Source organism: Plutella xylostella, chromosome 29 (assembly GCF_932276165.1).
Source record: "Plutella xylostella chromosome 29, ilPluXylo3.1, whole genome shotgun sequence".
Classification (NCBI taxonomy): domain Eukaryota; kingdom Metazoa; phylum Arthropoda; class Insecta; order Lepidoptera; family Plutellidae; genus Plutella; species Plutella xylostella.
Genome location: NC_064009.1, coordinates 2,712,223 through 2,740,188, shown reverse-complemented (window position 1 = coordinate 2,740,188; position 27,966 = coordinate 2,712,223). Strand labels below are relative to the sequence as shown.

The window sequence follows — 27,966 nt, the reverse complement described above, 5'->3', positions numbered from 1 at the left end:
TTGTCAGACCAGCAAGTAAGAGTAGTGTTTCGTGGTGTCCCATCTAACCTTAGTTCTTATACTTCAAAAAACAAAAGATACTTACAGTAAAACTTTTCGGAAAGAATTACTAGATCCTGTTATTTTAATTGAGTAAGTACTTAATACCGATAATTGTTGGTAAAAAAACTATCGTACAATAATGATGTGTAGTAAATTTGTCGATACTAGAATGGGATTATTGAGATTTTGTATATTCCGGATGTAATGTGATAAAACCAGTCCTATTATTGCAATTTGTATTCAACTGAAAATAAACAAAACTTATGATCTTTTGGGAAAGAAGGTGATAACTGGTTATTTACCTAAACAGGGTGTCTGTAAAAGAGTAATTGAAACCAGTAGTAGTAAGTACTAATTCCACGATATACTTACCAAAGTAATTATGGTAAAAAAGAACTTTAGACTATAGAACTAAACAAACTAACTTAAAACTAAAGGTGCTTAACAAATACAGAAACCACGCATATATAGGTAGGTATAAAACTTATTTATTAAATTAAATCACAGTCTCCTCAATAAAAAAAATACATTAAAATCACCATATTAAATCTTATTTGAGTATTTTTCTTCAGTCTATTTACAGAGCGTAGACCCTGACATAGTCTACTTTCATGCTGCTGTCATACCAGGTGGAAAACCAGGTATCTTTGGCCTCCCAGAAGTTGAAGACCGCCTTGTTGCCACGGTTCTTCCAGGGCTTGTCCTTGCTGTCTGGAAAGTCGTGGACACCACCCACTCGGACTCCAAGGCTGATGTAAAACTGAAAATAAATAAATTAATAAGTAGTTTTCTTGGTGGCCTCTTGGTTTATTTTGTGTTGGTGACAAATAAAGCTAGATTTGGGTTTGTTGGTGATGTGTTGGTTGGTGATAGGGTGAACCAAACAGATTAGGGTCAGTCGGTGACTGCCCAGGGTGAGTGGAACGTGCCGTAACTCGAGAAGATCTGTTTCGTGCTATACCGTATTGTATTTAGAAGGCTATATGTTTCTCGGAAAGCTCATGTATATGTAAATCTGGATTTTGCAAGCAACCTAAATAGTGTCCAATATAATCATTGATCAGAAGCATCAACACCCAGCATTAAAACTCCTCTCTAAGCCCAACAGTAAACCACTCCAATCAGTAGGTATATAATTACCAGTTCATCCAAGGGTGCCATGACCGACCCCTTGTGCCACAGCGAGGCGTGTGGCACGGCGTGCTCTCGCCCCGCGTGGTAGAACCCCTCGCCTGGGGTCACGGTGCCGAAGGGCAGACCGTCGACTTGCATGGAGACGCCGTCTGGAAGGATTGTCAATGTCAGTCATTGTTCACAACTGGAGGGAGGGGTTACTGCGACTAACGCAATGGTAAAGGTTCGAGAAAGATTTTGTCGAGGATTGTACGGGCTGTTAAAATGGTATAAAGTAACCGAAAACGGGTGACTCAGAAGGTCATTTTCAACAACTTTTCATAGAAACTTAGTTAGTCACGTGAGGTTTTACTAAGTATATGGAGCAGATGTTTTTTCGCGAAAGTATGGAGTCACGAAACCGAAAAGAAATGTCATAAACCATAGTATATGATGCAAATTATGAAATAGCCAACCAAAACGACTTACCAGGCTTCCAAATCATCGTGTAATTGTGGTAGCCCTTGTTCCAGTTGTCGATGCCGATCTTCTCCTTCAACAGGGCAGACCTGAAGGGTTCCGCATCAGACAGAACCGGCCCCGCACTGAGCTTCTTGGAGAAACTAGGGTTCCCTCGGACGAAGGCCACACGCATAAGCCCTGAGGCGTACCGGTTGACCCCGTAGATATTGTCTCGAGGTTCCAGGTTTATTTCTAAAAGCATTTGTGGGTTAGCATTGTGTTTGTTGTTGTTTAAGCGCCTGCCATCATCATAATCAACATCACAAAATTAATACAGAAATGGAATTGAGGATATTTCTAACTCCAATTTTACTGTCAGTAATACCTTAATGGATCTGTGGTTTTCATTATGATTTTAGCAATTAAATGTATTTGTATAAACCGGTAAAACACGTTAGTTACAATAAATATTTTTATTGAGGACTGAGTGTTGAGTTCAGTTGAGTCACTCATACCTTGGTTTATAATTTAGTAAACAGTTAATTGTTTTCGCTGATGATGATGATCTTAAATAAGTATATTTCGTAAAAGTATCTAGCCTAATTTATTAGATTTTTTTACCTGGAAGTAGCCAATTTCCAGCTGGTAATTTCGCTCGAACTTCGACTCTTCCGTATTTGAAGTTGAATTTATGCTTAGTTGTTACTTTGCCGGTCATGACGGGAGGCAGTATGTTTGCTCCGATGGCTTTGCGCTGGCACTCGGTGGTGCCTACTTGTCCAGTGCATCTGCAAATGTCAATAACAGAAAAGTTATAGGTAAACTAGCTGTACCCGCGCGCTTCGCTTCGCCTAAAAAAGTTTTCCCATGGGAACTCCGGGATAAAAAGTAGCCTATGTTCTTTTCCAGGGTCTAGACCTTATGTATACCAAATTTCATTCAAATCCGTTCAGTAGTTTTGGCGTGAAAGAGTAACATACAGACAGACAGACATAGACAGACAGACACAGTTACTTTGGCATTTATAATACTAGTTAGGATTAGGATTAAATCGATGGACCGATCGGGACCGGGTTTGGAAGGACAAGGTTTCATAGTCCTACTGTAAAAGAGCTATAGAGTAGCTCACGGTAACTAATTAAATTTAATCCTGTGCACAGGTTCATGATATGTTGGGGTCGTTTGCTAAATATGCTTGTGCGGTAGCTGCTCTATCACAAAATATTCCGGGGGTCCTATAGTGGATACTTCACTGACTTACGTGTTGGTTAAGTCCAGCTCCTCATACACCATTCCTTCGTGGTACTGGTTCTCCAGTAGTAGAGGGTTGATGTTGAGATCTCCGTCCTCAATTGTCAGGGTCTTGGTTGAGGTGTACAGGTTGAAGGGATAATCCTAAATTTATGAAATTATAAATACATACTTATAGTTGAAAATATTGCCACAGTTACCAGAGTCGAAACGGATAAGAATTAGCGTGGAAATGGCCCAAGCTTAGGCAAACAGTTAAGACCTTAAAGGGATATATGCACATTCCATTCTAAAGAGCCAGGTGAAGACACATCCCCGAAAAGAATAGGATAGACAGTAGTTACAACAGTCTTTTAATTTAAGGTAAATCAAGCTTATATTATTGAAATTGTCAGAAGAAACTTACTTCTGAAGAAGCTACCATTTATATCAGCGACAAAAAACGTTTAAGTATGTGAAAAAAAACTTACAGGCTCTTCAGGAAACTTGACTTCAGGGCTCCAGTTGTCCAAATCTTTCACATTGGACTTGTCAAACTCCTCATTGAATACCAGAGCGCCCTTGCAAACTGTCGTAACACCCTGTACCACGGTCTCTGAGGGTTTGCACGGTGGGTCTGGCTTCTTGGTAGGGGGTCTGGTGGGGGCAGGCGTGGGTCGTTGTGTCGGGCCCGAGGTGGAGGCTTGAGGACCCGGCTCTTGAGGGTTGCCTTGCTCGTCTACGAACTCTGGAAGAATTGGAAGATTGTGACTGTTGCTTTGGGGATATATTCCTTCTTAATATTTCGCGAAGAGTAGAATTTTTACTTGGTTACCTAAATTAGTCTATGCCTAAAAAAGGTAGTGATATGTATCAATATCGAGTTTATAACTTAAAAAATACTAAAGTAAAAAAAAAACAACAGGAAAAACAGTAGCATAATAAAATATTTGATATATTGCATATACGTAAATGTGAATTAATAAAAAAGGCTAAGAAACCTGTTAAATGCATTCAGATTTCGCATAATATGTGTGTATATCATAATATGTATCTATATAATGTTCATAAATACCTGTAACAGTCCACTCGCCATCATCCTGTCGATACCCCAGTCCATCCTTAATAACAAAGGTCCAGAAGTACACCTTGTCCCCGACCTTCAGCCTGGCAGCTTTGTCCCTGAAGGTCCACACTCCGTCCTTCGGCTTGGTGATGTCCCGGGCCCAGTGGCCGGCTTCGAGGCCGTCCATCTCCTCGTTGAGCTTGCCATGGAAGGCGAAGAGGGAGAAGCCGTCGTCTGAGGAAGATGAAGTGGTTTATTTAAAACAGCGTAATAAAAAGAAGTATGAAGGGGTGAATCGGTGTCGTATATGCTGTCGGTCTAAGAAAATATTGTACTATGACTTTTGGAAATACGTAAAAGAACCTTTCGCAGACAGAAGTCACGTGAGTAACAAAGTTTCATTAAAAGATCAGCAAAATTATTTAAGATTTTTAGCCCTAAAAAAGGAGCTTTTATTGCTACTAGAGTTTTTTTGTCTGATGACATATACAGCAACGCGGACTCGGGTTAAGTAAAATAAGTGCTGGTAAGTAATTCTAGACTATGATTAAAGTTTTGCCCAAACTTTTCCCTTGGTTATGCAAAATACGTAAGGTCAAAGCCCGGCTTTCGAGTCTATAAAAACTGGATAAATTGGTTCAAGTCTCGACTAACAGGTCAGTGCCTTCATGGACCAAACACAGCGTAACTGAGAGATACATAATTATTAAAAAAACAGTGTCGATGACCGTAAGTTTTTCTACATCCAGTGGCAGTGACCACACCAAACACTAGTTGCTAAATTCATTTGCGAATATTACCTATATAACTAAGTTTTTCGGGATACTACTAATATAATCAAATATCCCAGGCCACAGGCAAGCTTTTAGCTGAATCAATGCAAGCTTTTAGCTCAATATTTGTGCTCGTCGTCATTTAAAAAAGCTTTATTAGGTAGGTAAAGTAACTAAGGATAACCAAATAGGTAACATATTTTTTCAGTCCTCCTTGAAACCACGGAATTTTAATAAGTACTTACCTTTATGTCGGTTTAAGTTCCTAGGTATGCTATTAAACATGGTACCTAAGTTGATAATGCAACATTTGCACCTATTAAGCCTAATTGGGATTCCAGCAGATGTGTGAGAAACAGGAAAACCGTAGAAATATCGTGGATTTCCCAGCCAAGTTATTACACTTGGTATTGCGTTGAGTTAGTTAATGTCTTGTTTGTAAACATTGCGTCGATAGCGTGGCCTTCTGATTTATATTATTATGTAGGTAATTTAATTATCTTTAACAATATTTATTTATAAATGTAGGTTATTTTTTCTATACTAAGTTTATGTATACTTGTATCAGAAATTTTCAGTGTCATGGCCATGGCCTAACCGGTAACCTCAACCTGTACTTACAGGCTATTTAAAAATAAATTTATAATGCCTGCACGTAAACAATAAAGCTTACATTATGTATCTCATAAGAACGATATAATGTAGTTGGTATGCCTAAAATTTAATAATAACCATTAAGTAGACATACCTACCTACCTAACATACATTTTAATATGTCTTGGAGAGTGTATTAAATTAAGGAGAGTGCCTAATGCGTTTGACTATTTTATATAAACTGTTGGTATGCGTACGTAAAGTAGGTACGTCAACTACCTACTTAAACGAAAACTAAGATTTGAGTGGTAATTAAAGTAGGTAAGTATACTTACTCAACGATAACAGAGCGGACCAAAACGATATATTGCATTTATCAAGATAAGAGGGCTTCCCCCTATATTTATAAACAAAATCCCTCAATTCGACAACAAATAAAGCAATTTAATTAAAACAGAAGATACACAATAAGTAACAATAAAATTACCTGGCAGAGTGACTTTTAACCAGCCAGTGGGGGCAATGGCCTCAAGCTTGGCGGGAGGCACGGAGTACTGCGGCCCTCTAGCTTGACCATGGCAAAGCGCGACCAGAGACAACACGAAAATAGTTTTTATTCCAGCCATTACGCGTGCTCTGTAAGGAGGTTTGAGCACTACTGGCTACCGCTACTGAGCAAAGAGTATCTTTACAAGGAGGTTTTGTGTCTTGTATGCCGGTTTAGTAGACTTGTTACTGTAACAGGTAAACAGTGTGATTGGAACATTTGGTCAACAGCTCACCTAACGGTCCCAGTTTCCACTACCGCAGTCATTCCTTAGGAATTATGATGGTGACAATAGGTCCTCCTGTAAAACCCTTTGATGTAGACTACGATAGACTACGATAGATTATAATATTTCCAGAGGTAGTGTATCAACTACTTAATTATTTTAATTTAGTAGGGTAGGGACCCTCCGGTCCGCTGTAACCACAGGTACCTATCCCGTAGTGGCTGAATGAGGAAGGTCGAGGACAGAATGTTGTGGAGCCCTGTGGGAGAATATGTTATGCTAATGGATGATTATGGGCTGATGATGATTATGAGGAATAGTACTTATTGTTAATTCATGCAGGAAGAAACACAGTAGGTTGGACATGGGTTGAAATAACTAAAACAAATCACTCCAATTCTCCAATTCCAATTCATTTAATAAAACAAACTTTGGTCAGGCTCTAATAACTTACAATAAAATACGTATAGTAACTTACTTTTTACAACGAAAAAACTAGAAAGTATCTAAAGTTAAAAAAAAATAGTACAAAATTAAACACTTGGATAATTGATTGCTGCTCACACTATGTTATAAAATTAAACAAAATAAGCGGCTTCATCGCTAAACGCGAACTCTTCCAGAGAACCTTAGAGTGCAGAGTAAATGATATCACAGAGCGTAAACCTTAACATAATCGACCTTCAGCCCTCCGTCCCTCCAGCTGGGCAGCCAGCTATCCCTGGCCTCCCAGAACTTCAGCATGGCTTTGCTCTCGCCGTTCTTGTAAGGTTTGTCGTCAGCATCAGGGAAGTCATACGCGCCCCCCACTCGGAGTCCAAGAGACAGGTAGAACTGTGAAAAGATTAATAAAAAAATCTATGGTCTGTTTTGTATTTTTTTGTCATAACTTCGTCCATCATGTTAGTCCCCTTTACCCGTTTTTATCTACCTATACATGCGTTAACATATGTATAAGTGTACCTACTAGGTATTTAATGACAAATCCACCGGAGATTGAAAAGATAGGAAGAGGTGCCTTCCTACCTACTTACTCCACTTTTGCTATACGTTTTCTGATTAAGAATGGTATACTAGGGACAATAAGGCTGAGCTATTGCATTCAGGTATTATTCTAAAGTTGAACTGAAAAAATCCTAACCTCCAAACTGTGATATACAACACAGCGAATTATGGAGTCATAATCACGTGTCATCTATTAAATCAACAGCAGATCTTCAGCTACAAACACAGAGCCCTCTGAAGGCCTAGCAAATGATGAGGTGAGACAAAAGCTTTCCGTCGCACTCGCTCTCGTAGCCGGGCGATGTGTGTGTGTGTGTGTGGGTTGAATTAAATTACCTGTGCTATTTAAACCACATTGTTAAGCTCATACGGTACCATTTCATCAAAAGGTGCCATCAGCGAGCCGGCCAGCCAGCGCGTCAGGTGCGGCAGCTCGTACCTCCGCGCCGCCTCCGTGGCCGCGCCTCGAGGCACCCGCCCGTAGGAGACGCCGTCCACCAGCAGGGATATACCGACTGGAGTGGAGAGTGAATGATGATAAGGAGTGATGTGGCAGAGGATGTCATTGTCCGATGATTTGGGATTGGGAGTGTTTGTGTGGTCAAAAAATTTGCACGATTATTATAGCCATGATAACATGCCGGTATTTTTATGTTATGGTTTCTTTAATATCTACCGTGGCAACCATAACTATAAAACAAGCGATCTAGTTGCCCTGCAAAAGTGTTCAGCTGGTTTCCAAGTGCTTTGGTAGATAGATTGATTTCTCTTACCTTTACTCCAAATCACAGTGTAATTATGGAAGTCCTTATTCCAGTCTTCTGCTCCAATCTTTTCTTTTATAAACAGTGATCGGAATGGTTCCTCGTTGTACAGAATTGGCCCCCCACACAGTTTGGTTGTGTTCCCATTGGTAGTTCTCTCGAAAGCTATCCGAATAGTCCCTGAAGCGTAGCGGCCGTTCCCGTAAATATTCTCACGGGGTTCCAGGGTTATTTCTTTAAAAGAAAACAAATAAAAAATTATAAGTAACGTACATACAGGAAGTTAGAAGCAACGGAACATGCAAAATCGGTCAGTTTTGGTTAAAAGTAACTCCACTGGGTGGTCACTGGTCACAGACAGATACACCGACACACGCATATTTCCTGTCGGGACTCAAACAACTTACCAGGAACAAGCCACTTCCCCGAGGGTAGTTTGGCTCGCACCTCTACTCTCCCGTATTTGAAGTTGAAGGTTCGCTTTGTGGTGATCTTAGCGGTCTTAGCTGGTGGCAAGATGTTGGCTCCGAACGATTTCCTCTCACACTCTGTGGTGTCCAGCCGACCCGTGCAACTGAAATGTCATCAAGAATTAGGGTCAATTCAGACGTACCACAACCACACCACAACCACAACCACACCACAACCACGCGGTGTGGTCGGGCGTATATTTTGTATTGAAAATGAATAATCCAATTCACACGTGCCACATTTTGTCGTTGTTATCGGCCACCTGTGTAATACGACCACATCGCAACCACAACGCAACCACATCGCAACGGCAACGCCGCCACGCGGCGGCGGCACCGCGGCCACCTCCTCTCCCTATTAAATGCACACGACGACGCGGTTACCACATCGCAATGACAGCGACAACGCAACCACATCGACATTTTGTCGCTGCCACAACGCAACTGCAAAAAGCGGTGTGGTTGTGGTACGTGTGAATTGACGCTTAGGGTCAATTCAGACGTACCACAACCACACCACAGCCACAACCACACCACAACCACGCCGTGTGGTCGGGCGTATATTTTGTATTGACAATGAATAATCCAATTCACACGTGCCACGTTGTCATCGACCACCTGTGTAATACGACCACATCACAACCACAACGCAACCACATCGCAACGGCAACGCCGCCACGCGGCTGCTGCACCGCGGCAACCTGTTCTCCGTATTATCTGCATACGACCACGTGGGTACCACATCGCAAAGACAGCGACAACACAACCACATCGACATTTTGTCGCTGCCACAACGCAACTGCAAAAAGCTGTCACACAATTCACACGTAACCACAGCTTGACCACATTATGTCGCTGCGACGTGGTGTGGTTGTGGTACGTGTGAATTGACGCTTATGATCCACTTTGATAATGATACACACTATACTCTGTCCATTATATTATTGCTTTTTTGACATTCGAAATCCCATACATATTTGACGACTGCAAAGGAAAACCAACTTTACTTACCAGACATAAGGAAACGTCTAAAATACAATACTATAGTGGAAGCTCTATAGACAGGAGTTTCTTGTAGCAGGTTGAAACATAAAAATTTTTGGTCGTCAGGTTACTCAGTAGTAGAAGACATCAAACTACCATTTAAGTTTACATAATCTTATGTAAACTTAAATGGTAGTTTCTCCATCAGTCCGCTGCTTAACCATAGTTCTCGCCCAAGAAGCGCCACAACCATTGACATATATATTACTAGCGTAAGGACAGGGCCTCCCACTCAAAAAAATGGCACCCGCGCGTTGGCCCTAAAATCGTAATTTTAGGGCCAACGCTCCTCAGTCGACAGTTGTCTGTGGCCGAGAGATGGTCTTGTGAATCTTGTGATAAATATGTAGTTGTGTTGTGAAAGGCTGCAAAAACCATTATACGAAGGTCAAAAAGAAACATCGAATATCGTATCATCGTTAATTACCATTAAATTAAGTAATAAACACATTATAAAGTGATAATAATTTTACTACCAAAGTCTACAATGGCCGCGCGCTGTAACCTTGTGCGGACGTCATTTTTTGTTGACTATCCTCCGAGAACATTTTCTTGTTGCACACACTGGGACGCTCTACAGGTCTACAGCCCAAAACAGTTTTAATTTTAGTAGTTGGATTTGTCTTAAATTATTGATATGGCGCCTGAAAATAATAAAACAATATCCGGGATGGTAAATTATTAACGCACGTACAAGGTTACGTCGTCAAGATAGTTGCTAGGCACTGACATAGTTCAAACAAATTATGACAGATGACAGTTTTTTTGCTTGTATGAAGAAGGTTTGAGTAAAATGTTCTGAAGGGCCTATCCTTCCTTTTGAAATCATTGGCCACAACAGTCTGTCCATGACCATCGCTCTATGGTCATCGGTCTAGCAGGCTCCCACGCTACGCTTTCTCCGCTCCGCCCATCGGTACTTCGTTATAATCATGGCACCAACCTTACAGCTTCTTAAAATTTGCGTCCCGCCTGTCTGATTTCAAGGGTTATTCGGTCGTTAGGCTACAGTATTACTGACGTAGTGGAGAGATCCAGCTGCTCGAACAGCATGCCCTGGCGGTAGCTCTCCAGCGGCACCGGCCGGAAGACTAGTGTCTCCTCCTCGAAGCCAACCGTGTCGCCCGTCGTGTATACGTTGAATGGATGGTCCTGGAATGAAGTAAGGTGAACATAAAGTAAATATGTAATCGCGCTTGGTGATAATGTAATATGGGGTGTGGGGTGTGTGCATTGCTGCGCCTCCTCGTTATCATCAACATCAGTCCGTAGTCGTCCACTGCTGGATATAGGTCTCCTGGATGCACCGATAGACCGCACCTCCTAACAGAAGCCTATTGCTATTTTTCAGGCACAATCAAGACCCAAGACAAATTGCCAAATAAGTATGGAGACTGAATCTTTCATCATCACAATATTTTTATATTCATAACAAAGGTAACACACATCAGCTTTTTTGTATTCATAGCAAAGTTAACACACATCAGTGTCGTCATCTAGTGATACTCAATATCTCAGGTTTATGGTGGGTCATATAAGTTAGTTTCTTTTCTCTATAAACACTTACAGGGCCCTCAGGAAACATTATTTCAGGTGTCCAAAACCTTTCGTAACTTGGTCTCCCATTGTGATTGAAGTTATCATTGAAGAGCAGAGTCCCTTTGCAGATGGACTGGATTTCCTGCAATACTGTGTCAGATGCTTCGCAATCAGGGTCTGGACACGATCCTATGTCTGCTATGAGGTCAGGCTCATCTTCAGACCTGTAGGTTCCATCTTCGTAGACGAATCCTGGAAATGTAAATGTATGTATATTTATCATTACGTAGATGTTAGCCTTATTAGCGGCAATGGGTCGGTCATATCGTGCAGAAAAAGTTCTTGAGTCCCACCCCCAACCGGCAAAAGTATTGTAGGTCGCCCTCCAGCTCACTAGACCGATGATAGTAGCTGTATGATGAAGCAGTTTTGTCGGTCTTTTTGGGAGAAGCCTATGGGCAACAAACCCTTCTTGGCTGATGTGGGTAATGAGAAAATTTCATGACGTACCGGAAACCCGAAACCGTTGGTTGTTGTTCCTCATAGGGGTGCCCTGCCAGGTGTACGCTCGCACCCAGTAGTATATGTTGTCTCCGAGCTTCAGCCTTGTGGTTCGGTCCCGGAACACCCATTCCTTGTTCTGAGAGTCGTTGGCCGGAGCCCTGATCTCACACATACGGAGATGACCAGGACCCAGGTCTGTCATGGGCTCGTTGATTTGGCCGAAAAAGTTCAGTAGCGCGAAGTTTTCATCTGAAATATTTTTATTGAAGTATTGGGTATTTTATGCTTTTATAATCTATTATATATCTATTATATATATCATTAATTTCGGACCATCAAATGCACGTAAGTCCTCCCTAGTTTTATTAAGAAATATAAGATGACTAGTAACTAGGAAGTAAGTAAATAAATGTATAGGTAGAGACTACATGTATAAGGAAAACGTAAATTATGTAATGTAAGTTATATTTAACATTTCAAATAAAATAAGTATAGTGGAATTACATACCTGGAATAAAAACCCTCAGTCCTCGTGGGTAAATGGCTTCAAATCTGGCTTTAGGGAACCGACGAAGGGTTTTATTCTTCTTAGAACAGACAGATGGTGATATTAAAACTAAACATAGTAAACAAACAATATTATTAAAGTTCTTCATAACGTTATCATCTGCTCACGGCCACAGTGCACTAGCTAGTTATGAATTCATTTTAAAGTTGCGGACTGGTTTTCATGACGTCATTGAAGTTTTTATAAAAAAAGGTTTATCCGATTACTATAATTACTGCTTTGAACCAATAACACGAACTGATTACTTGTTTCAGGACTCTTAGTTGGAAATTAGATTTTGAATGTCTATAAGCGAGGGAGTTCTCGAGTGGACACGATGAAAACGCATACGTAGGGGGAAAGTCTATCCACGGGCTGAACAATTTACAACCTTACACAGGAAGCAGGAAGTAGCGGGATGAGAAAGGCCGAGGACAGAGAGGGTTTTGGTGGTTTTATCCCCATAAAACCACCAAAACCCTCGGTCACTTTAAATCGACGAATGAACGAACAAAAAACGCAACGAATCTTCGGAAAAACCGAAGTGCAACGCTAAACACGAGTATATCTCGTATTGCGTGACAATTCTCGTTCATTCGTTCGTCGATTTAGAGAGTGAGCCCCTAGGAGGTGTCAGGTGATCGTTGACTGTTGATGGTCCCATTTTGTTAACAGCACGTTAGGTAGTCATAGTATTGTACAGTAACCTTTGCAAAAGTGGTATTATTATCTGTACGGATTGTCTTGGTTTAACTTTTAACTCAAAAAAATATGCTATCATCATCAAACTTTTATTATTTAAGAATATCTACTTCTTTTATAAATCCTACTTATTATTCACACTTTAGAAATTATTTAGTTACTACACTGTAATATTTTACATAAATATATCATTATAACTAATAAAGGTCTTGTTAACAGGCAAACATAATAAATACATAATAAACTAAGTCTCACTATCTTCACGTACAACAAAGCTATACCATCTACTATTCCTACTATCTACAAAAATCATAAAGCGTACACCTTCACATAGTGCACCTTCAGACTGCTGTCAGTCCAGGTGGGGAGCCAGGCGTCCCTGTGCTCCCAGAAGTTGAGCATCGCTCGCCGCTCCCCGTTCTGATACGGCTTGTTGGCGCCCCCATCGGGGAAGTCATTCGCGCCTCCTACTCGTAGGCCGAGGGACAGGTAGAACTGAAAAGAGGTAATATGTACGTTATTATCTTTGTAACCATTGTAATAAGGTCGGAAGACTTATAACCTAATCTAACCAAAGTTAAAAACCACAGAGGCTGCATAACTTTTGAACGCCTAAGCGATTTCGATAATATATTGCTAAGAAAACTCGGAATAACATTACCCCCAGTCAAGCGGGGTAACCAAAACCAAATCGGCTCAGCTGTTTGGACACACACACACACAATGATACACAAACACGTTAATCTTATATTATAACACTCTTTTTTTTTTTGGGGGGGTTGAATTTTTTTCTATTGTATGGTTATATTGAATGTTAGCAAGTTTACGTAGAAAGTTTTTTTTGGACTATAATCCCATGTACGTTGTGTGATGAAAACTACACAGTTACTTTAGTTACCAGCTCATCCAGTGGCGCCATGTTGGTGCCAGACAGCCAGCGGTCGGCGTGCTGCACCCCGCTGGACTCCGCCAGCTGGAAGAAGGTCCCGGGTTCGATGTGCCCGTATTCTTCGCAGTCCACGTGGAGATGGATGCCGTCTGGAAGTTTCAGGAGTTAAGTGTGAAAAGCCTTTAGGTTCTTGGCATGTCGGTGACAATTTAATCACTGCGTTAGGTCATTCGGGTAGCCACTTTTAATACCATCTGCCAGCTATCTAACACTGGACTGACGATCTTAGACAGACAATTTTTCAATGAAAGTGTGTAAAGCTGCTTCTTGGAAAAAAGTCTCTGTCCAGCAGCGGCGGATTATTGTCTGAGGATGTTGTAATTTTTATAAAGAACCGACTATGTATATTCTTATATAATCTAAATGCTGACTGCGAGCACATAGGTAAAGCAAATTTTAATGTAGGTAGTAGGTACCTTTTCTCCAAACCAAGGTATAATTATGGTATTCCTTATGCCAATCCTCTTGGCCGATCTTCTCCTTTATCAGGGCAGATCTGAAGGGTTCCTTGCTGTAGAGGACCGGTCCTGCGTACAGACTGGTGGTCATGTTGGGGTTCCCTCGGGCGAAGGCTATTCGCATGAGGCCTGATGCGTAGCGGCCGTTCCCGTAGATATTGTCGCGAGGCTCCAAGTTGATCTCTGTGAATATGGTTGTTAATATACTTACATAAATTATTATTATTATTGATGGACATTACAAAGTCAAAATATTATTTAAAAAAAAACAAAATAATAGGTACAAGCTGCTGACAAATTCTCGCCCACCTTACCTTACCAGCTTTTAAAGTCTCATATCCGTGGAACGTTATCTCGTATCCGTTAATGCAATAGAATAGTGATCAGTTTTTAAGGAATTTTGGCGCTCGCCTTCTGCCTGCCCTGATGTAAATAAATGTCCAAAATTATCCAGATGCAAAAGAACCTCACCTGGAACAAGCCAGCTACCAGCGGGAAGTTTGGCGCAGACTTCGATCCTGCCATACTTGAAGTTGAAGGTTTGTCTCGTGGTGACCTTGCCGGTGACCACGGGGGGCAGGATGTTGGCGCCGGACGCCCTGCGGCTGCACTCCGTGGTCTCCAGGCGACCTGTGCAGCTGGGAATATACAATACATGAATATGTTAACGATACGATATCTACTAAGCATTTGAGGGTGACAAGTATTAGAAGGTTCAAGGGCTGATCTCCACGAGACAGATTTTCACCAGAGCTTGTATTTGTGTTTGCTTTTAGCTCAGAAATTTGACTAAGTAGCGCTACTTAGTCAAATTTCTGAGCTGAAAGCAAACACATCCACTTTCAGAATGTATGGAATAGACAATTTTACGGTATTCAATTAGAAATCTATTTATATTACATTTTGCTTAGGTCCAGTTCTTCATATAAGATTCCTTCATGGTAGTAGTCCTCCAACAGCAAGGGTTTAATGACTAGATTTCCATTTTCTAAACTTATCGTTTCTGCTTCCATGTAAACGTTGGAGGGAAAGTCCTGAAAATTCATCAAATATAATAATAGTTTACTATTTTAGATCAATAAAAGCTTTTATCGATCATCAATCACTGAACATCAGTCATCATCACTATATTTCCATTTTTAGAACTAAGCGTAGGGCATCCATTTAATCGTTGAAGGGCTATTATAGGCCTGTAATTTTATGAAAATCTATAAATAATAGCTTTTTTATTGTACATTAAATTGCTTTCATCGACGATGTTGATAGACATAATCGGTAGTGGGAATTAGAAATTTAGACATATAAATCGTATATTTACATATTTGCGTCAAACGTATCGATAGACGGCCATTTACCACACAACAAGATTATTAGATGTTGGCTGAGAAAGGCTGAGGACATGTTTAGCAACTTGGTCCTAAGTCCAGCAGTAGATGGTAGCTAACTGATTTGATAAGACATGTCACTTACAGGACCTTCAGGAAACATGACCTCAGCATGCCAATTGCTAAGGCCATGTTTATTTCTTCCGAATTTCTCATCAAATATCAGCTGTCCCTTGCACACAGACTTGGAACCTTGGACCACAGTCTCTGAAGCCTCACAATCCTGAACTGGGCACGTGTCAGTGGGGTCACTGCTGGTTATACTGTAGCTTTGATCCTCGTAGGAATATTCTGTAAAAATATGTATATTATTTTAGTTAGGAACGGAACCGTAGATCAGCAAAACAGAAAAATAGAAATCCCCTTTCAATTCAGCAGCGATGAAATTTTATTTTTCAAAACCTAGCTTATCGAGCCACTGGTGGCTATCTCGGCTCGCGACCTATCACGTGAGTACAAATTTACATCGAAAAGTGGGTGAGTCTCCTCAGACTACCCCTTCGGGGATTACAGTCGTAGTCGTGAGCATATTGTATGTAACCACACCATCGTGCTTTCAATTTCACAAGTGGGGACCACTTGCTACTTTGCTAGATAGTGGAAAAATATAAGAATGATGAGTTAATCATCATAATCAAACATTTCCAACGAATACAAGAATATTGATAAAAACCTTTTTTTTGACGTAAGCCGGGTTAGCGTCTTAACCCTCCAATATTGGGGGTTTAAATATTTAACAGTTTATCCCAAGGTTAGCGCTTATATTTCAGCGGTGCAAGACAAATTAATAATCTAACCCTCCATATGTCAAATATCTCCGAGTTAATTCGCTCCAGGTCTGTGCAAGTGGGGCTAAGTGCGATTGTATTTCTCCATAGTCGGTTAGAGCATAACTGCTTGACTTTTGACAGATCTGTCATGAATTTTGTATGGATATGAGGTTTAATTTATAAATCAATCCCTGTCGGTTAGATAACCGACCATGGAGAAATTGGCACTTGGCCTTACGGTCAATACGTCTGTACCACAACCACACCTCAGCCACAACCACACCTCAGCCACAACCACACCACAACCACGCCGTGTGGTCGGGCGTATATTTTGTATTGAAAATGAATAATCCAATTCACACGTGCCACATTTTGCCGTTGTTATCGACCACCTGTGTAATACGACCACATCGCAACCACATCGCGTCGGCAACGCCAATCGCTAATCGTTTGCGTTTCATTTAACCTATTCTAACTAACAAATCTATACAATATCTACATACCAAAAATCTCATACTCCGTGGGATAAGTTCGTCGACTGACCCGCTTCTTGTTATGAACGCTGATCCAGTAGTACAGGGTGTCCCCTAAATTTAACTTCACGTTGTTGTCCCGGAGCACCCACGCTCTGTTCTCGGTGTCATTCGGAGTCTGGACGTCACACAGTGTCAGACTCCCTATCTCTATGTCACGGATAGTCTTGTTCACGTTGCCGTGGAAAGTCACGATTGTGAACCCAAAATCTGCGAAAATATGTTAAGTTAAGTTAAGTGTTTCGGTAAGAAATTTAACTTTCAACATCATTTCATTAAAAGATCATCAGTTAAGTAACCTACCTAAACTTATGATTTAAATAGTCTGAAAAGACGATTTTGACTTATAATAATATTATGTGCAACATATTATACAGAGTATGTAAATTACACCAAGTAAGGAAACCTTGTTTACTTGTTATTAGTCTTGACTCTTGTTAAATAACTTACCAGGTACAGTAACTTTCAGTCCCCTTGGGAATAGTGCCTCAATCTGCGGGGCAGGTAGTTTTCGTTCACCTCCACTAGTATTGTTTACTTGACAACTACACAGCAATACTAGAGTTAAACAATAACTCACATAAATACTGAGATACATAATATATCTTACGTGCGAACAGTACAAGCGAGACGCTAGACTGAATGTGACCTCACGATATTTGATAAAAACCTTTGCTTTGATATTTTCCTGTTACGTTTGAAGCGAAACGAGCATGTTGTATAGCTTCCTGTATGATACAGTTTGGGCTAGCTCTGTTATTATTACTTATTATAATGTATTTAATGCACCATTGCATTGTACGCAAGTTTCAAAAACGAGAATTTGCAAAAATTGACGATTCAAAGTTGCTTAGAATGACCTTCTAATAGAAGTCAACTCCTTTCGGCTTACTCTAGTTACTTATAATTCGTAGGGCTTACCATACCATTTTTGCAACAACCTGTGTTTATACAGTTACTTAAAACTATAAATAGATAGGTGCAACAGGTCTAGTGAATAGCCTATGTGCTATATTTACCTTTAGCTAAAGACTCCCCGAGACGGGGTATAAAACCATACAAGGAAGGTAGTAGGTACAGTTAACCAAAGAGACAAGTATCCACAATTTAGGTACAAGATTCTCAACTCATCTAAGTGAAATTCGGGCATACATATAACATGCTGCGCACGTAGGTTTCGGCTTAGTATACCCTTTTTGCAACACCCTGTATTTCCCTTGACTATGAGGATCATCTTCGCTGGCACTGGAGCATATTTATCTCTTCGGTTGACTGTACTTTGACTCATCTCAAGTCGTATGTTATCGCTGCAAATACTTATCAGTTGAAACGTGGTCGCCATGGCAAGAGCATCTGTACTTGTTTTGTGCGTTTTTGCTATTCATTTCGTGACTGGACAATCTGGACACGCGTATGAAATACCAGATGTGCGAGTGCAAGTGTTTCAACCAAAAGGATTGAGGATGTCAATACCAGGTATGTTTAACTTGTTTTTATTATTGAAATAGGAACTTAAATGAAGTTAACACCGATCGATTGATTTCGGTTATAATGCTTCTGCAGTAAATAAATACCTCTATATTACATGTTGAAATTAGGTAGAAATACTTTCATATAATTAGCGAAAAGAAAACTTTAAACCCATTTACTTATACATATATTACTAGCGTATTTAAACCTAACATCGTTTGTTTACTTTATCTCCTTGTAATTGATTTACAATATTGATAATGTATTTCGCAAATAAGACCATAATAGGTATGATATCAGTAAATTAATAATATTGTCCTATGACATTCAAACAAAAATAATAAAGATCAATTTTAGATTTGAAGGCAGGAGAGATAATTAAAAAAATAAAAAAACCGCCTTCAAAAAACCACTAAAATGTAAGAAATAATTTAAGGTTTACACAAATTCTACTCGTATGTGACAGTACAAATATACCTAAGCAGGAACTGTTCTTTTTTGAAGTTGGTGCGGTGACAAAGTAATCTGAAGAAATATGGCACCAACTTCAAAAAAGAACAGTTCCTGCTTAGGTATATTTGTACTGTCACATACGAGTAGAATTTGTGTAAACCTTAAATTATTTCTTACATTTTAGTGGTTTTTTGAAGGCGGTTTTTTTATTTTTTTAATTATTATTTTATTTTATAGTTTTTAGTTTATTTGCAATAATTTTCAATCAAAAGTAAGGTGGAAATGATACCAAAAAGTCCTACAAATCAATACGAATCATTCAAGCCTAAACACGAAGTAGTTGCTATATACCGTTGAAGAGTTCCCCTGACTGCCTTCCGTTTCCATCATCAGATCAGCTCAAGGTCACCATCATATTTTTTTGTTATAAGAACTATATTTACGTTCTTAATTTCATTAGAATCGGTTAATATGTGCCCAAAATGGAAATTCATACCCTGTTTTTACCCCTTTACCCACCCTTGGGGGTGAACAAAAATTCTGAAAAAAAATGGGACCACCTGGGAGCTCAATGCAATACAACAAAAAAAGAATTTTCAAAATCGGTCCATAAACGGCGGAGTAATCGGTGAACATACATAAAAAAAATATAAAAAAAAAAAAAAAGATCCCGACGAATTGAGAACCTCCTCCTTTTTTTGAAGTCGGTTAAAAATAAAAATTTGTGAATAAAGGCACACAATTTTAACTATCCTCAGACACACCAGGCATAGGCCTGATGGCGCTCCAGCTGAATCTGAACAGAAAAATAGCTTCCCCAATCGTCGGCGAGTACAGCGGGGAGGTCCTATCTCCAGTCAACGGAAGATGGACTTACGACCTTCCCGACCTAGAGCTGAAGATGGATGACGTCATCAACTATTATATCTTCGTCTCCTTCAACGGGAAAGGATACCTGAAGGACGACTTGACGTTTAAAGTCAGTAGTAGGTACATTTTATTTATCATCAGACAAAATAATGTAATCATCACCTGTTACTCCCAAAAAGAGTTCATCCGTCCACTAGGTACCAGCCTCAAACAGAAGACTGCAACGAATCTAATCAAATCTTAGGCAAATATGACCCCCTGGTATTGTTGCTGTTATTTACTTACTCTCTTCATCGTAGATGTATTTTTGTATCCTCATGGATATGGGAAAGTTTTAAGCTTATAAGTTTCTAACGTAGTGTCATGGGTACTTAGTCCAAAAAGCATAAAGCTTGCGATGTTTCTACTGTTTCTTCATTCACACTGCCTACGTATTAATTTCATAAGATTCATAAATAAAATTTCAGAGTTCGACAATGAAATGCAAGAAACCACACTGCCGTCAGTGCAAGAGTGTCGTCCGTCAGTGACCACGGTCCTGGGCAAGCCGGCTCGCTGCGCGGGAGACATCGTCTTCTATGACGACTTCGAGTCACTGGACACAGCGTACGTTTGGCAGACGGAACATAAGATTGCTTTGGATCATCCTGTGAGTAATTTATATGCCTATGGTTGTATGGGAAATAATCGAAGGTTAGCTGGAAGAAGTTTCTTTTTGGCAATAAGCCCGCCTTTGTATGCGAATAATTTAAGTCTGTGTGGAGATCTGTCTATTTTGTGTCTATACATTAAATGTAAATAAATAAAATTTTCAGTGTCGTTGGGTTTTTAAAATTAAGGCCAGTCGTCAACGGGACTTTTTTAAAGACCGGTTTTTGGCCTTCACCAAAAAATAATATGAATCAGCATTATTTACAAAACCTGGGGAAGTACCTTTTCTTACACGTAAAAAGAAATAGGTAACAATACTTAAGTAATTTTTAAAACAACATCCTTGTATATTTTTTCATTTCATTGTAAGTATGACTAGGTACTTAATTAATAAATTTAGGGCGGATTCGGCCAACGTCGAGTAAATTTTACTCTCGAGTAAAGTACCAGTTACTCGCGAGTAAGCAGGATTTTGCATTCTACCAAACCTGAAACCAAGATAACTAGCTTATCCCAAGAATAAAATGTTATACCGCCAAAATTGACCGTGTAACGAGCTTATCCGAGAGTAATTTTGTAATGGCGGCAGCACATCAGCTGATTAGAAAACCGTCATAATGACATATAAACACATCTGTCAAAACATAAACAAAAGTACGTTAAAAGGCAAAGTCTCAGAATAACAACAGCGAATAAAATATTAAAACATAAACAATTTCATACTTTTATAATCCATTCAAACTAAGTTGGCATGTCATTTCTATTGCATGCTTTGAAACGCAGCTATTTTTATTTTAGTTGCATTACAGTTTCGTTCCTCGTTCATTCAATTTAATCATGGTATAACTTGGTAGAATGCAAATGTACTTATCCTAGATATTTACTCGCGTATAATTTTAATCCCGGTATAGTTATTCTCGTGTAACGTGATGTTTGGACGAATCCACCCTTAATGTAGACATAACGAATTTTTTTTTCAGGAATACCCCTTCATTTCGTACCAGCGGTCAGCGGTGGAAGTCCAGAAAGGCAATCTAATCATAAAGCCGAGGTTACAGCAGACCGAACCTTCTTTCAATGCTGACAGCATGTACAGTGGGGCGCTGAATTTAAACGACTGGTAAGAATGAGTAGGCATACTCTACCAATCTACGAATATGGAGCCTCGCTCGTCGTTCTCTCTGTAAAGAAGTCATGGGTTGGTGGCGTCTTTTGGCTTGTACCGATAAAAATTTAAAGAAGTAGCTGCTCTATCTATAGATTTTACCGAAATTATCGGTTGTCGTAGGAAAACCTGCTCCTATAACGTCAATCGAGTTTGTTACAGAAGAGTGAAAACATTTCAGTCGCAAAACTCTATAGTATACACTATCAATGACTATATTATCATCATCATCATCACCATGAGCCTATAGCAGTCCACTGCTGGACGTAGGCCTATCCCAAAAGCACGCCACTGTGTGCGGTCTAAAGCTTTCCACATCCAATCATTTCCAGCCACCTTTCGCAAGTTTTTTTTTTTTATTATCTCATTTATTTTATAAGCCATACATCCTAAGATTAAGTCGGCTTAACAACTAACAAAAAATAACAATTCTTAAATAATTAACAAAAATAGTACTTAGTAGTTCAACTATGGGAGTAGAACTTAACCTACAGATTTATAATAATCTTGTCTTAAGGTTAGGGAGTAAATGATAAAACTAAGGAACCGGCCACTGTGATCATGAGTGAGGCTTGAGCTGAGGATGCCGTACACAAGGAAGAGGAGCTCCCCGGCCGTGCACTGAGTGTCGCGTAAGAAATCAAGTCGGGGTTGTTCGTTAATTTTACACTCGAGAACAAAGTGAACAAGATCCTCTTCCTTGTCACATAAAGTACAATTCGGACTGTCCCTTTTTTTCATGTTAAAACTAAATTTATTAAATGGCATATGAGATGTTTCACGTTTCGCAAGTTTTCTTCACCACATCTAGCCCTACACTATATATATACGTTTGCGTATCACTATTGTCACGGTCTCCACTCAAGAACACATTTACCCCATCGGTTATCGGTTTTCGATCGATGTGACCAACCCACTGCCACTCGGTGAGCTATTTCATTGACTTTAGCTCTCTAAGGACCTCATAATCATGACTAATCACGATCAGCTTTTCACACCAGGTGCACTGGGCCGCCGATGACGTGTGAGATGTCCGCGTCGGGGGTCAACGTCCTGCCGCCCGTGCTCTCCGGCAGGATCACGAATAAAAACTTCACCTTCAGATACGGAACCGTCGAGGTCCGGGCCAAGCTACCGCAGGGGGACTGGCTGTATCCAGGTATGATGTATCCAAGATTTTAATTACTGGATCTACTGTTCAAAGTGAACAACTTTCCCAACTAATGAAACACATACTTAATAAACTTAAAAAAAAAACTTTTGTATTTTAACTGTTTTTTTTTATCCGCATGAGTTATACTTTTTCCCCTTGAATAACTATAGCTACTTAAATTCGTCGTGTGAAGTGTCTTATTCGATTTCCAGAATTACTTCTGGTTCCGTTTACTCATAAGTACGGCGTCGCTCCATATGCTTCGGGATTAATCAAAATTGCTACAGCCAGAGGCAACTTTAATCTTTCCAGCAGTTCTCAAGATTACGGCAATAAGGTATAGTTATGTGACTTTTATAATACAATGTCGTCTAGGGACTTCGTAATACATAGATGGAATAACAAACAAATATGATTTAAATATAAATCATATTTATTTGTATGTTATTCCTATTTACTTACCTATTTGCTGTATATTTCCAAAAGTCCGGCAACAGTTGTAAACCAATACCCATGGTCGTTAATTTGGAAAAACATCGCCCCGTTTACCCATATTCATTTTTGGCAGAACTTTTTGTTGTTTAGGAATACAACCGCCTCGCTGAGCTGAAAGGGGGTAAAAATATTCATAATATTTGTGTACCTCAGAGGTCAGACAGTAATTATTCCACAGTATATTATAATGAGTAAATTTTTTTTGAGTATTTTTATAATTATTTGATAGAGCTAATTTTTTGGTGATTTCAGACACCTGCCGCCTCCCGCTGGCTGCAATATTGAAGTACAATTTAACAGCGCATGAAAATATTAAATGAGTTCTAAAAACCTAAATAATTTTAATTTGATAGCGAAAAAAATTTGGGGTCATTTGGTGTCAACATTTTGTTAGTGAAACTTTTTCATTGCTCGCGAGTGTAGTTATCAAAAAGATTTTCTTACAAAGTAGACTTATCATTGTCTACTTCTATGTAGGTACAATTATTACAGATTGTTATTTATAAAACATAAACCGCAGGTGCTGTATGGAGGCCCGATCCTCGAGCGCCGGTGCCGCGACGCGCTCCAGCGCACTCACGCGCTAACGACTGAAGAGTGGGGGAAAGATTTCCACACCTATTCTTTGAAATGGACACCAGGTCAGATTCAGATACCTATCTAGAAACACAGAAAGATAGAATACACACTTAGTACTGCACAAATACACCACATAGGCACACTGAAATACAATATTTAAGTAAACACGAATAAAACAAAAACAGAAACGATCTTATATCTTTGTGTTGACCATAGACTAATACACGTGTACTCGTATGGTGTTGACTAATCAGGTGATTGGCCGTAATTTCGTCTGCGATAGACCGATAACAATTCAACTTATTCGACGCCCGCGGCCGCGTATTATAATTGTTAATCTCACTACACTAATATTTTAAAGATCCACAATTTGATTATTTATTTCAGTAAGTCAAAATTTTGAAAATAATTTCACCACGTATAAAGCTTTGATTTTTTTATTTTGGGTATTCCCACGAAAAGCGTATGAAGATCATCAAATTCAATATGAATCTCTCTGAGAAAAGCTACAGTAAGTAATAAAAGTTTAACCTTTTAAAGTTTTAGCATAATAAGTGCAAATTCGGGGATCAAAAGATTTCAGATTATGTGATGCGTGTAAGATTTCCCGCCTGCTAAGCTCTTTTTAAGCTCGATTAAGTACCAGGCATGTTTAGATCTCAGGAGTCTCAATTAATTAAGGACTTACAGCCTGCATTAACTAGGTGATTGATGTCGATATGATGTTGATAGGTTGTAGTGATGATTTTGTGTTTGATTTTAACAAGTTAGTATATATTTTTTGTGAAAAACTGGTTTTCATACTTACAATATTTAAATCAATGCCTCAAACATGGATAAATAAGGCACGCAATGGAAATAAGGCAGTTTAGTCCTTGGGGATATGCACAAAGATTTTATTCGAGAGTGCCAGGTGCAGGTACGTATACTTATATCCCCACAAAGAATAGAATAAGTGGCTCAGTACAGGAATAAAGTGATGTTTTGTTTCCAGACCTCATAGTATTGAAAGTAGATGGCACCGAATGGTCCCGGTACAGTCCGAGTGACAAGGGCATGGTGGGACTTTTGCCGGAGAGCTGTCAGACGTCAGCTGTCAGATACCAGGCCGGAAACAAGATGGCGCCTTTTGATCAAGAAGTAAGTCTTCATGGGAATCAAAACTAACTGCCGCTACACGGGTTCGTTATCGTCGTGCATAAACGTCGCCATAAATACTGGTGCTGTGATTGAGTTTATTTACGTCGAAAACAAACCCTTCTTCGCAAGCCTGTTTTAGAGAACGGTGTTTGCGTATAGCTGAACATAAAAGAGTAGAGAATAATTGAGGGCGTGGCAATCTAAGAAAGTGGCCACACTATTATAGTATAGAAAACGGACAAAAGTATCACGATACTTTAGCAGAAAAAATCAAAACGAGAAATGTTTCAAATAGGTATTTACTAATTATAAAATGCCACTTTTTTGGGAGGTTTATGTTAAGAGAATAAATTAGTAGGGGAGAGGGGGGCAGTCTTGAATGAATTTCATTAAATCAAATCAACTGTAACTTTTATTTCATTGTGTATTTCATAATGTTTTTTTGCACTGAAACACGTGTTGGTTATCCCATTATGTAATTACTATAGGAGAAAAGTGATAGTACCACACATCGATATTTTATTCCAGTTTTTTCTTGCTCAGGAAAAAGTTCAAATGTGCCCCGGCAATTCTTCTAAAACTGTGTTTACCAATTATCCTGCAACAAATTATTTAATTGGTCAGAAAAGCAGTGACTTGCAAATTATTATGTCTGGGGAATTTATACCGACTCGACTCGGAGAGACCGACACACATAGACACCTACAGCTGTAAAACTTATCGATACCCTTTTTGAGTCGGGAGTTAGTAAAAAAGTATCTAGACCTGATGTTTTAACAACATTAGCATCCAAACCCTTATGTCATGTAACGTTTGACACTAGTATTTTCTAACCTCTATAAGAATAACAAATACACATTAAAAGGCATTCTATTACATCAAAATAGTACTTTTTTACAAGAAATATAAGCAATGTATGTTAATGGTTAGAAATTAAGTACCTACTCACCAGTATAAAACGCTGCTCTTTCATAAACATCGTATATATTAACTAAAACTTCTCCAGCCTCATTCTCCGCCAAACATCGTAGGTAACGCTGTAAATCATCTGTCTAGCTTCGCTGCGAATGGTTTTATTCATTTTCACCTCGTGAACAAACTCAACAATCCACAAAACTCCAAAATTAAGCAAAATTCGGTTTGTTTATACAGGAACAGGGCGAGTTTGACATTCAAACCATAGAAACAGACCACATATCACAAGTTTTTTTTAATTGCCAGGTTTAAATCTGTTTAGTTCCAAAAACATTAATCTCTACTCTTTTGTGTTCAGCTATATTAATAGGAGGAGAACATTATTTAAAAAAATTACAATACAGTTGAGAAATGTACTCGAATAACAAGCTAGCTAGAGTAGCCATAATATCGCTAAAACTGTAGCTATAAGAATGTTATTATTATCATCCATATGAATCATCTAACGACAGAAAGACGTTAATAATTCCGTAAAGTCCTAATAATCTGGTCTGATCTCTGAGCCGGTATGTGTGAACGGACCCTTATACATATTTATGTCAAAATTTACCGCAATAGCCTTTTCCATTTATTACCTTTTAACCTTCCAGTTCACACTATCCCTGGGCCTAGCTGCGGGCGGCGTGACCGAGTTCCCTGATCTGCCCCAGAAGCCCTGGAGAGACTCAGCCAGCAAAGCCAAGCTCCACTTCTGGCAAGCCCTGGACTCCTGGTACCAGACCTGGGGACACAACGCTAGGCTTGTCGTGAATTATGTGAAAGTTAATGCTGTTTAGGATTAAAATATGTTTTTGTTTGTTTAGTATGTAATGTGTTTTTGTACTAGGTTTATACATACTTATACAGGGTGTTGCAAAATTGGAATACTAAGCCGAAACCTACATGTGCAGCATGGTATATCTAAGCCCGAAACTGAAAACAGAATTTGGAAATTCGCGAAAAAAAAATATGTTTTCCGTAGTAAAAAGTCACGTGACCAACAAAGTTTCTATGGAAAATGAATATTTTTTTTCGCGATTTTTTTAATTCTGATTTCAGTTTCTGGTTTACATATAACATGCTGCACATGTAGGTTTCGGCTTAGTATACCCTTTTTGCAACACCCTGTATAATACATAATATGTCGGATCCGTGGAACTAATGCGTACGAAGGGTAATTCTTAGGTTACACGCAAAGATATTTTAATAACCGAACCTACACATGTGCCAATAAACTCTGGTCCTGCACTAACCGGGGTTTTCCTTGGGTTTACTTCTAGTTTAATCAGGGAAAATCGGTTGGTGTCGCATTTCATATAAGTAATGTTGTCTAAAGAGCCTCTACATGTTGGCTTCGGCCCCATACACCCCTTCCAAATGTCCGGGATCCCATGGTCTCGAGCTGGAAAAACTACAACATAGTAATAACTCTTTATCTTAATCATAATTAATTTCTTTAGACTTCCACCACAAAGGTTGCGCACTCAGCGCTGAAGGTAGAACCCGCTGAAGAAGCAACGTTTAGAGCCGAAAACTCAAACTAAATTCACATTTACCGATACGTGATTAAGTATGCCTTTTGCTTGGCTCACCGATGACGAAAACTACGAATTTTCCCACTTCTGAAATATTTCCGACAACACTCCATTGAAGTAATATTGATTAGTAGACTCGTGGTCCTGGTTGTGGTTTGGCAATAACCTCCTCTTGGAAGCTTGCATTGTTTGGGAATGTATGTATGTTTGTATGTAATATGTATTCCTAGTAGGAACTGGCACAGGTAAACCACAGTATTAGTAGCTAGTGTACGTTGGAATTATTGGCGGAATTACTTGTTAGAAAGTACCATGTTATTTAATGTATTTTTTACCATTTATGTAATGAACCAATTACCCTATAGGTAGTAACTAAGGTATTACTAAAAAGAAAAATCTAAGAAAAGCTAACTACAGTGTAAATGTGGTAATAGTAAGTAAGTATAAGTATAGAAAGCTGAATTTTATACTACCGTGAGTACCGAGACCTATATAAATAGTTACTGCTGAAACTTTTTGCTATACTTAAGTACCTTAACCGTCCTACCTTCAAATGTGGTACATCTGCCTGTACATAATATGAAATTTCATGATAAAAAATTGAAAGTTTAAATGGCTTCATGTTTCTAACAAACACACAAAATTTATTGGCATGGATTAGCAAACTCCCAAAATGGCGATAAAAAGTTAACTGGGCAGTTCTTCTTTTTAACCTACATAATGAGTAAAAAATTATCCCAAATTCGAAAAAAAAAACTATAGCTTTTTGGTGAACTCT

The 27,966-nt window shown here is 39.3% G+C and overlaps 4 protein-coding genes across 4 annotated transcripts; 1 reads left to right on the top strand and 3 right to left on the bottom strand.

Moving 5' to 3' along the window:
- Nucleotides 1-516: 516 nt before the first annotated feature.
- LOC105397355 (beta-1,3-glucan-binding protein-like) lies at nt 517-5,990 on the bottom strand. The gene is made up of 8 exons (XM_038116532.2): nt 5,768-5,990; nt 3,923-4,147; nt 3,339-3,595; nt 2,879-3,012; nt 2,239-2,405; nt 1,645-1,869; nt 1,183-1,325; nt 517-802 (listed from the first exon to the last, which is right to left on the bottom strand). The coding sequence occupies exons 1-8, from the start codon at nt 5,904-5,906 to the stop codon at nt 620-622; spliced, it is 1,473 nt and encodes a 490-aa protein (XP_037972460.2). The 5' UTR covers nt 5,907-5,990; the 3' UTR covers nt 517-619.
- Nucleotides 5,991-6,469: 479 nt separating this feature from the next.
- On the bottom strand, nt 6,470-12,379 carry LOC125488509 (beta-1,3-glucan-binding protein-like). The gene is made up of 8 exons (XM_048631858.1): nt 11,888-12,379; nt 11,386-11,628; nt 10,904-11,127; nt 10,358-10,488; nt 8,230-8,396; nt 7,832-8,056; nt 7,434-7,573; nt 6,470-6,887 (listed from the first exon to the last, which is right to left on the bottom strand). Exons 1-8 carry the CDS (start codon nt 12,033-12,035, stop codon nt 6,705-6,707), a joined length of 1,461 nt encoding a protein of 486 aa, XP_048487815.1. The 5' UTR covers nt 12,036-12,379; the 3' UTR covers nt 6,470-6,704.
- Nucleotides 12,380-12,852: 473 nt separating this feature from the next.
- Nucleotides 12,853-17,455, bottom strand: LOC105380252 (beta-1,3-glucan-binding protein). Its single transcript, XM_048631867.1, has 8 exons — nt 17,174-17,455; nt 16,694-16,933; nt 15,506-15,711; nt 14,936-15,069; nt 14,507-14,673; nt 13,994-14,218; nt 13,527-13,666; nt 12,853-13,123 (listed from the first exon to the last, which is right to left on the bottom strand). The coding sequence occupies exons 1-8, from the start codon at nt 17,319-17,321 to the stop codon at nt 12,938-12,940; spliced, it is 1,446 nt and encodes a 481-aa protein (XP_048487824.1). The 5' UTR covers nt 17,322-17,455; the 3' UTR covers nt 12,853-12,937.
- A 576-nt stretch (nt 17,456-18,031) lies between these two features.
- On the top strand, nt 18,032-26,479 carry LOC105380182 (beta-1,3-glucan-binding protein). Its single transcript, XM_038120405.2, has 9 exons — nt 18,032-18,199; nt 19,405-19,632; nt 19,984-20,165; nt 21,148-21,287; nt 22,334-22,491; nt 22,698-22,822; nt 23,501-23,621; nt 24,554-24,699; nt 26,265-26,479. The coding sequence occupies exons 1-9, from the start codon at nt 18,064-18,066 to the stop codon at nt 26,448-26,450; spliced, it is 1,422 nt and encodes a 473-aa protein (XP_037976333.2). The 5' UTR covers nt 18,032-18,063; the 3' UTR covers nt 26,451-26,479.
- Nucleotides 26,480-27,966: the final 1,487 nt, after the last annotated feature.